General features: G+C 38.4%; 1 protein-coding gene across 5 annotated transcripts in view; it reads left to right on the top strand.

The window, feature by feature from the left end:
• LOC115253755 (mucin-17) overlaps window positions 1-10,947 on the top strand; it is a 46,877-nt gene that overhangs the window by 19,739 nt on the left and 16,191 nt on the right. The window contains exon 7 of one of the 5 annotated variants that reach the window (XM_062855692.1): window positions 3,907-4,101. The exons of the other annotated variants lie outside the window; for them this stretch is intronic. Within the exon in view, the coding sequence (XP_062711676.1) occupies window positions 3,907-3,962 (56 nt within the window). The 3' untranslated portion in view covers window positions 3,963-4,101. Of the gene's footprint in view, window positions 1-3,906; window positions 4,102-10,947 lie in introns of those variants that run through there. 5 annotated transcript variants of the gene reach the window in all.

Here is a 10,947-nt window from a genome sequence, read left to right as displayed (position 1 = left end):
GAGAAACTAGTTTTGGATTCCATAAGTAATCCCTTCTGAAATTATTCTAAAGGTTTCTTATATTTCTTACACATGTTTTAAACTTATCCAGTGGCTTCTTGTGAAATTCCTGTAGAAATTATTGCTTTGATTTTTAAAGATTTTTTTTTCCTACTCGTTGAAAACGTTTCTTAGAGTTTTTTTTAAATCCTTCGCATACGAAGTGTATCTAAGATTTTTGCAGAAGGGCCCATACAGGTTAACGCGTGGGGTAATCAGCAAGATCATGCTGAGTTACTTACCTTACCGGTCATACACTAAGGCCTGAGTGTCCTCTGCTGTACGTTGAAGTCGTCTTCACTCTACTCGGTCCATGGCTGTGTGTCTCCAGCTTCGCACTCTGCGAAGGATACGCAAATCGTCCTCCCATCATACTGTGTGTGACAGGCTTAATTTCCGGAAGGTCCAGGTAGTTTTCATAAAAGGACATTATCTTGACTTCCTTGGGCATAGAGTATCTTTGAGCCGTCACACGAGATGCATATTCAAAATGTTCATTGGCAGAGATAACTCTCAGTTAATAACTATGGAAGTGGAATCTTTCTGGAACTACTGTTAGGTCTCCTCAAGTGGTTCCTTCGGGAATTCCTTCAAGCTTGGGCTTTTTCTAGGTTATTTCCTACGATTTTGCTTGGTTAAATCATGGAAATCTTGATTCCTCTAGGAGATCCTTCTAGCGTTACCATTGAAATTCTTCCTGGGATTCCATCAGGAGTTCCTTTTGAGATCATTAAAAGAGCTTATTTTGGAATTCCTCATGGAATTTCTCCAGTAGTACAGGGTGGCAACGTAGAAATGATACACTCGAAAACTGATGCAAAATTCAAACTGGATTTAATTTTTCTGCAAATTTACTTTTAATAACACAACAAAGTATTAAACTTACAAAGTATTTAGTTCAATTAGAACCATTCCCCTTTGTTTTGAATTACGGCCCGCAAACGCTTCTCGAAGTTATTACAAGTCGCACGCACCTCTTCGTCCGGCATTTCATCCCAAATTTTTACCAAACGGTTTTTGAAGGTATCGAAAACCAAGTTCTTCGCGTCGCCCAGGTTCCCTAGCATGCATTCCCATGAACAAAAGTCCAGTGGGCTCAGATCGGGAGACGAAACCAGCTATTCCGATGAGCTGATGAAGCACGGTAAATTTTGCTTGCATCACTGTTCAACAACCACTGCTTTATGCGTCGGTACTGAGTCCTGCTGGAAACAAAAACTTTCTTTTCCAAACAGTTTCTTGGCACTGGGGAATAGGTGATCTTTGATGACGTGTTGTAAAAAGTCCTCTTTGTTGATTGTTATGCCCCTGTCGATGAACAACAATGGTAATTGGCCTTTTGTTGATATGACGCCCCAAACCATCACCGCTGCAGCACTTCGATATCGTTGAACCTCTCGTTTGTCGGCAGGAATTTCACGAAGACTTGCTTCATACAAACGATCATTTTGTTTATTGGGAGACGCTTCCAAAGTAAAAAAAAAAATCGTCCGAAAAACAAAATGTTGTGAGCAGCGTGCATCTTGAGCAGAACGCGAGATCTGGCAACCCTGTCGGAAATATTCTTCTGAGTCAATCCGTGAATCATTTGTATCTTAAAAGCCCCACATCTAAGATCCCGTATCCCCAAGCACACTTGTTTTCAATGCAATAGCAGGAATGGCAACGTATGGCTCCGAAACTAGTGTATCACTTTCACGTTGCCACCCTGTACATATTCCTTTCTTATGGTCTTCTTCTTTTCTTGTCCCACATAAAACTATGCTGCTGTGTTGAGACTTGAGAGATAGGTTATCAAGCCTAAGCTCTAGGCTTGTATCGATGTTATGCTGGCTACGAAAACATTGCATGCCAATTCCTTGGTTTTATCATCTTTCGTAGTACAGTCTACTTTCGCTCGTTGCACTAAACTCTTAGCCCAGTTAGTGAAAGCTGTCAAATCATCTCTAACAATAGAAATTCAGGGCTACCAACTCTGACAAATCGTGCTTCACGTTAAAAAGTGACGTTTGCCTTCGTTTTAGTTGGGCTAATAGCCCAACTAACGGGCGCCCAGTTAAAACGTAGTCCACCTAAACGTAGCCCAACGAACGAAATTCGACTGTAATTCTAATGTCGTTTTCGTTTTTGCGGCGGTGCTACACCGCTTCCTGCTACACTTTTCGCTGAATAAACGAACATTTTCGGTGCAGTTGCATTGGTGTGCATGTATAAACACCAAAATATTGACAACTTCGCAAACGCTGATTGGTGGATACGGTGTGCACCAGCTACACTCCCGATTTTTTGAGTGCTACACTATCATGCGCGATGCAGAAAAAGTGCTGCATCGGTGTAGCACGAAAATCAAAAACGAACATTTTCGGTGCAAAAATGCTACACCGGTGTAGCTCCACCGCAAAAACGAAAACGACATAAATTTACCTGGTGACACGATAGTTTTGTTGTGTTATGTCTGATTTACATTGTTCAACTGAAACGAGCATTTCACTTGCTAACTTCTCAAACATGTTCAATCAAATGGAATGATGTGTTTAGACTGAGCAAATGGCTTGAGTGTCCTCTTGAATGCATCTGAGTTGAAGCAAGTTTTTACGTTGCTCAATTCGTGCGGTGTGTAAGCAAATAGAATTGAGTTCATCTTATTGGACAGATGACTTGAACTCAACTCACATGAAACACGGGTCTAGACAATGCAAGTGAGATGATTTCGTTGGACTTGAATGTAAAAGTTCAACATGTTCAACTTTCGTTCGAGTCAAGCGAGTTGCTCAAGTGAGATGAATTGTGGTGTTTACACGTTCAATCCGTATTCAATTGGGCATTTCCATTGACTTCAATCAAGTCACTTGCACCGTCTAAACCAGGCAATAAACTGAGAAAATGGCTTGAGTGTCCTCTTGAATGCATCTCAGTTGAAGCAAATGTTTCCATTGTTCAACTCGTGCGGTGCGTAAGCAAACTGAATTGAATTCATCTCACCTGACTTGAATTCAATTCAAATGAATCGCGGGTTTAGACGGGGCAAGGGAGATGATTTCATTTGACTTGAATGAAAAAGTTCAACATGCTCAACTTTCGTTCAAGTCAAGTGAGTTGCTCAAGTGAGATGAATGGTGGTGTTTACACGATCAGTTCGCATTCAATTGTGCACTTTCCATTGACTTGAATCAAGTCACTTGCACTATGTAAACCAGGCATTAGGAAGACGACTGCCATCGATGTCAGCGTTGTCTATTTATGATATTGTTTGTTGTCACCTTCTTCAGAGTCAATGCAGGATTTTTTTTTTCCAGAAGCATACCAAGATTCGCAAACGATTAGCTGGTAGATCTTCCGTCCTTCCAGTTTTGTCTATAAATCATCTAATCATTAATGGTAGCATGTGTCATTGACGTGTAAACTATATAGGGTATATGTGCCATCAGTAATCTCATGCTCCCATTTTCATCCTATTCGAAAACAAGCGATTACGGCACCGATTGACTCCGTTCTTTTTGTTTTCATGGGTACTCACTTCTAACAAAAAATACAAAAATAAGAAACAAAACAAACAGCGCTTCAATCCTTTGTTTTTCGTGGAATGAAAATGGGAGCCACATGCTTAATAAGGGAACCAATATCCTACTAGCCTTTGTTTCTCTTCCGCTCGCTCGCTGAACGTAGAATTTTCACGGTAATATGTAGTGGTTGCTTGGTAGATTTCATCATTAATGTATTTAGTTTTCCAGAAAACATCACATTAGGTAGTGTAGCGTTCCTTTCGTGCTCCTTCAGCATCATTCTCAACTTCAGGAACAAAATCCTAAACCAAAATTTCGTTTTCCTTCTTTTTTTTATATCGTTTTTGTGTTCTCTCGTTTATAGGTAACATATTCGCCACTTGCGATTCGGTCGAAGAAATTGATCCCGATATGGCTTAGTCGACATAAGAATCCGTTAAATATTAGACAGATGCACGCATGCCAATATGCCTATATAACATTACCTAAGCACTTAATACGTAAACTCTGTCGCGCTCTGCTATTGTTTTCTGTAAGATATTAACTGTTGATGAGCAAGCTTTTTTTTAATTTTATTTAATTGTGGTGTCCTGATCATAATACGTGTGTGTTTGTATAATCTTCCGATTCAAAATTCGTGTATCTATTGGAACAGTTTGCGAGTGCGATAGAACAATGGGTTGACAGATCACTTTGGATACTTACATAGTTTCTAGTGTTTAACACGTTACGAACCTAACACTTTGCTCGATATGAAAGTTATTTAAATAAAAAGCGAGCTTTAAGACCAATTACAAATTTTGATAGCTGTTTGGTTTGCTTATATACATATTATTATAATTGGTGTGCATCATATTAGCTTTTTCGTCGTATACATATTTACGGTATATTTTTGTATTTTTATCATGATTTGAACTTTTCACGAATTCTTTTTTGTTTGTAAGTGCAAAATATGAGACATTGTTATTATACGATAAAGCTTACACATTTTATTTAATACTTTATTTTGTATATGGACGTATAATTGAAAAAAAAACAAAATTTTATCAAAATTGTGAATTTATTTCCATTGAAGTGTCCGAACAGAAAATGGTTTCTGTGTTACATTACCATAAAAAAAACTCATGTGCATCTGATGACAGGGCAGTAGTAAATGATCTCTTTTCCTCCCTCATTCTTTTACTCGACTTCATAAAAATAAAACGAAAATGACGCATTGTCTTTAACACCGACTTTTGAACCGTTTGAAAGACTAATGTATCCAAATGATTGATTTGGCGATGCAAAGCGCCGACGTGAAAATTCGACATCCTGAACGATTGTCCACAATCGCCTTGAAGTGTTGCCAGGTGAAATTTCTGTCGGTTTCTTGTACTTCTTTATTGTGGTCATAAGCCACTGTTGCGATGTCCTCCTAAATCAAACAGACATTTCCGGCAAGCCCATAATTCCGATAATATACTGCAAATTCCAGGACGAGGATGAATCTCGGAATTTATTTAGAAATTCCTCTACAATGATTTCTCCAGAAATTCAATCAGGGATTTTTTCTGCAACTCTGTCAAGAGATGCATCTTGGAATGCCTATCAGGATTTCTTAAATGATTGTCATTTTTTGCAAGATTTCAGCAATTCTTCCCTGGATTCCTCCTGATTTCGCCTTTAGCTTTTCACAGCGATCTTGGAGGATTTCTTTTCAGGATTTCTTCCAAAGGGTTTGCTGCCAGAGTCCCTCGCGAGGTTTCTCCCAGAGTTCCTGCTGCCTTTTATGCAAGAATTGGTTAAGGGATTTATCGTAAGATTTTCACAGAAGTTTCTTTTAGGATAGCACTTTGACGTTGTCGCACACGCTCAGAAAACCGTTCTGATAAGCGTGAACAAACAAACGCAAATATGAGAACAAGCAAATATACACCGTGAACTGGAACTAGTTCCAGCTGTCAATATGGGCGTTCTAGAAAACGTGAAATCTAGTTCACGGTGTACATTTCTTATTGTTGTTATCGTTGCTATGCATAGTTCCCGTTTGTTCCCGTTGCCGTGATTGCGAGTGCACGTATAGGGCACTGCACTGTTTTGATTTTGTATGGGATTTCGACATTTCCTGGCCTTGTTGTTTACTAAATCTCAATGAGAGCGAAAGAGAAGGTGAGAATTTCGTGCAGAGCCCTATGGTCCACTGCACGAATTTATTCTGGCCTGCTTACTCTCTCTCTCCTTGGCGTAACGTCCTCACTGGGACAAAGCCTGCTTCTCAGCTTAGTGTTCTATGAGCACTTCCACAGTTATTAACTGAGAGCTTCCTCTGCCAATGACCATTTTGCATGCGTATATCGTGTGGCAGGCACGAAGATAGGGTAATTCATGTATTTTGGACAGGCTGAGGACAACGTTGGCAAAATCGTCCCCTAGTTTCCTTAGAAAGCAATTGATTATTTTGGAGAGTTACTAATACGCTTCTAATATGATTGTATTTTGCGTTCCTGGTGACAAAAACTTTAACAAGAGCATTTTAAGTTGAGAAAATCACAATTTCCAATATCTTGTTAGAATTGCATTTTGGACACCGAATATATGTTTTGGACACCCTCAGGTATATATAATTTGGACAGGGCAATTATCTCAATGTTTATCCATGTGTACTGCTAAATCATGGAACTAGCATAAATTAACAATTATTTTCTTGCAAATAATCAAATTTCTTCGCTTAACAGGCATCTATTTTGATAACTATTACAGTTTTTGTTAAAATCGAGGATATATCGCCAGAACCACATAATACGCCTCCAAGTATGCAATCGCACAGCTTCGCCATGTAGTTCGCCAGATGACCAAAATATATATACAGTAGAAAACTTGTAATGTATTTTGGACACCACCTATTTTTGACTTTCTAGATGAATGCTAAGAGATTGGCTGCCTAATGCTTCTTTATTGAACAGGTTTCTTTGCAAAAAGGCTTTTAAATTTCTTACAATTATCAATTCAACGATTTTGAGGTGAATATTGTATGTGACTGTGAAGTGTATGTCGTCTTGCATACGTGTGCATTTGAGGGGTTTTAGTGAAATATTTTACATTTTCGATAATTTTGAAGTAAATTCTTAATTGTTAAGCGTATTTTCAACGTAAGTCATCAGAAAAGGGTCTGTTTGACCCAATAATCGATATTCAGAAAGTTCTTCTTTGATTAGCTCTCCGGAACAAGACATACATCGCAGTGCATGTCCAAATTATATACATGTCCAAATTATATTTTTTACCCTACTCTATGCCCAAGGAAGTCAAGGAAATTTCCTTTACGAAAAGATCCTGGACCGACTGGGAATCGAACCCGTCACCCTCAGCATGGTCATGCTGAATACCCGTGCGTTTACCGCCTCGGCTATATGGGCCCCTCTGGCCTGCTTACTCTCACACGAAATTTGACGTTTGAGAGGTGCCGACACCGCTCAAACGTCAAACTTCGTGTGAGAGTAAGCAGGCCAGAATAAATTCGTGCAGTGGACCATATCGGAACGGATTTTTTTGCGTGCAGGATTTCTATTACAGTTTCCTCTGGGAGTTCCCCGGGAGTTCTTCCCGAAAAGAGTTTTCACAGAAGTTTTTCCTGGGATTTCTATTAAAGTTTCTCTTAGGGTTTCTTAAGAAGTTTTCCACGGCTTTATAAAAACAATTCGCTCTCACTTGAAGTTAGTGGGCACAAACGCGAGTGTGTTGTGGATTAGCATCCATGTCGAGAGATGGGTTTGTGAAAAGGAGTGTTCACGGTGTGACTTCGGAGTCAGTTTGACTTTCTATTTCGCATAATCATTACCTGTTCTGTGGCTTAGTTGGCGCCGGTCTAGCGAATACGGAGTCGTGGGCGTGGGTTCGAATCCCACCAGAACATGATTTTTTTTCCGCATATTTCATCTCTCAATTTGTCAATTATCAACATTTCGTGACTTCTAATTACAAGTTTTTCCAGTATGTTTCAGACATACCAGCAAATCTGGTAAAATGCCAGTAAAGAGTAAAGTGACCAGACGTCCCGGAATGTGCGGGACAGTCCCGGATTTAAGCTAGTCGTCCCGCATTGTGAAGTGTCCCGGAAATGTCCCGGATTAAGCAATCACTAAAATATTATAAATAAAATCCCAAGAGAAGCATACCAAAGGCTGCTGGATAATCTACATGAATTCTTAAAATTCTTAAAATATTATACTGAGAAATTTTTGAGTAATGTCAGAAAAGTACCAATGAACAAAATGCAATTGCGGTAGATATGAATCTTTCTGCAAAATACTGATCATATGCCTTAGTAAAATCTCAGGGAAAGTTTTTGAGGGACATTGTTGAAATTTTTCAAAATTTACATACAACAGTCCCTTCAAGATTTTCTTAAGCAAGGTAGTTTGAAATTCCCACAGGATTTTCCCTGTTTTTAAGGGTTTCTTCGAAAACTACTCCAGGTATTCATATAATAATGCATGGAAAGATTTTTTTTTCCAAAATTTTCAGTGGCTATTCTTTTTAAGGGATTTGTATGCATATTTAATGTTTCTCCAGGATTCCCGCCAACAGATGTTACAGGGGATTTTTAGAAATGATCAAAGGATTTTTATAGACTCTTTTCTAAATTATCGCCAGCAATTTCTTCATTGTTTGAACATAAGTTTTTCATGAAAAATTATTCAGGCATTTCCAAAAAAAATGTCTTGAAATTTTTAAAGATAAATTTTAGTAAAACCAAAAACAGATGTAAATTCATTCAAAAGGTTCTCTAAAATAATACCAAAAGAGATCTTCAGAGGAATTATGATTGTACACTGTCTACATTGTTTTTATCATTTTAAGGACAAATGACTTGATATCGCAGTTCATCATGCACAAATCTCAAAAAGGAAACGTCTGACGACAGCATAATTTATATTTTGCTCTTGTCCACTTGAAATACGTTTTACATAACAAAAATGGCTTTGTTTTTCACATGATTTGTGTGCTTGAAATCGTGAGTAGGTACGAAAGCCTGCCATTGTGGCGGCCATGTTATGATTCTAACTATGTCCTTAAAACATTCTTATAAACTATGCAAGGCATCATATTTGAATATCTTTATGGTATTTTTTTTTTGAGCGCTTTGAATTTAAAACTTATTATTTTAAAGGTATATTCGCTGTCTTGCATTTTTGTATTTTTTTTGGGGCTTTGTTTTGCATTATCTATATTAGATAAACATGCCAATCAAGTTTATAAAAATTTCTGCATTTTTCGAAAATTTAACTATTGTTTTCTGAATTTTGGTGGTATTATTTTTTTTTTGAAAATAGGGTCACTGAATTACTGAAAAACTTACAAATTGAGTTATGTAAAACTGTGTCCCGCATCAGTGCAAAATATATCTGGTCACTTTAGTAAAGAGCAATATGTTACATTGTAGTTTTTCACGGGTTTTCGGCAGATTTTTTTCAGAGGTTTTCTTCCCAGAGTTTATCACGGGATTTCTCCCAAAGTTTTTCCTGTAATTTCTTCAAGAACCCAACTAACATTTATTGTGAATGTAAACGTCAACAAAGCGTCCTCAATACGGCTTGATGCTGAGTTACTGTGATGTACATATGGACGGAAGCTTCTATGCAAGCCCTATACCAATGAATCTGGCGAACTTAATCCACATGTATATGCTGTGCGAGTAGCTTCTATGCCGCGAAGTCATAGCTCTTTTCTCGGCTCCTCCACTAATTGAATAACATCTTGAGAAGGCGCTTTTTCAGCCTTTTCGCAGTTGTTAAATAACAGTTATACGGCATCCCCAAATTAAACGATTAAATATAATTAGGTTATGGATACCGTGACGCAATACAGGTAGAACTGGAATTATCACTTAAAATCGGATAATTAAAGTACTTGCCGCTACTTGGAATCGAGCTCCCGATCTCCGTATCCACTGGTCCCGATGATGTCCTCGCTGCCACACTGCTATATATAAAAAACAAAGAAAATAGCCCGTTTTGTTTTACTCCAGACAAGGCTTCAAAATTGTGCCACATTGAATGAAGAATCATTCTTTGTACGGCTGGCGTTTTCGTTCAGTGAAGAAACCTTACCCAACTTCAGCTTGCTGCAAAAGCTTTTGAAACGTCAAACGCAATAATGTTTACATTGAACAAGATGTGTGGTTACGCCAACAGATTCTTCTTCACAGCTTCTAGCTGAAAGAGTGTTCTTTAAACGGCTTCGAAGCGCTGCTGTTTTGTGTTTTGGCAACATTATAAAACGTACTGTATAAAAGCAGCTGTTGTAGTGGCTGGGACTCTTACTCGATTTGCACATCTTCCGGCAAATCTTCCGGCATTGAACTAAAGTGCAATAAAAGCAACCCAAATAATTTCACAGCACAGAGATGGATAGCTGTAAAGAATTTGTATAGTAGCTATATATCCCGCTTAAAGTTTGTTTTGACAATAATGTTTACATCCGACAAGCCGTGTTAGTAAACCAACAGTTTCTTCATTACAGCTTCTAGCCGTAATGAAATCGCATAACGGCCTTTAAAGCGCTGCTGGTTTGGGGATTTGTCATATAACGAATTGTACTGTATAGTAGCAGCTGTTTTGTTAGTGGGGACTCCTATTCGATTTGTTCAAGTTTTCACATTTTCCGGGAAATCTCCCGAAGTTGGAATAGAGTGGAGTAAAGGAAACCCCAATGACAAGTGACGGATTTTTGGAAACCGAATTGGGTAGCTGTATGGTGCTTGTTTTGCAGTCGTGTGTTAGCTTATGATTTATATTTGACTAGCTTTCCTTTTATTCAGCGTTGATTGCTTTTACTCGATGGTTATACAACAGAAAGCAAATGACTGAAGCTTATAGCGTTGAAAATGTTAGTTGGGAAGTTATCGTGAGCTTTCGTCTAGAGTTTCTCGCGAGATTTCTCTGGATGTTTCACCTAAGGTTTGCTTCGATGTTTCTTTGTCTGTCAGTTTTTCAGTGCTTATCCTGGACTTTCTCCCAGGGATTTTCAAGATTTATCCTGGACTTTCCTCAAGATTTTTTGAAGGTTTCAGAGTTCGTTTAGGGATTCCTAATTATTGTTAATATGTCTCATGCATTTCATCTGCAATTTCCAATTTCCTACACTGCAAATTTTGTTTGCTGCAATCAGGCAAATAAACCTGAGATTATCATAAGGCTTAACTTATGAAATGGCTTTTAAACAATTCTTAACGGCTAGAACGATTTTCATAAGGTCGGTCAATGACGCAGAATCGACTCACAGTTTGGCTTTTATACACATTTAGCAACATGAAATTCTCAAGCGTCGATAGCCGCGTGGGTTGGGCACGAGCTCAGTGATCTCGCCGTTCATGGATCGATTCCAGTCTGCATCATTTTGTGATTTTTCTGCTCTTTTCATAAGT

Source organism: Aedes albopictus, chromosome 3 (genome assembly GCF_035046485.1).
Source record: "Aedes albopictus strain Foshan chromosome 3, AalbF5, whole genome shotgun sequence".
In the NCBI taxonomy this organism is placed as follows: domain Eukaryota; kingdom Metazoa; phylum Arthropoda; class Insecta; order Diptera; family Culicidae; genus Aedes; species Aedes albopictus.
Note: the sequence above shows the minus strand (reverse complement) of the source record. Positions and strands in the feature narration are given on the sequence as shown.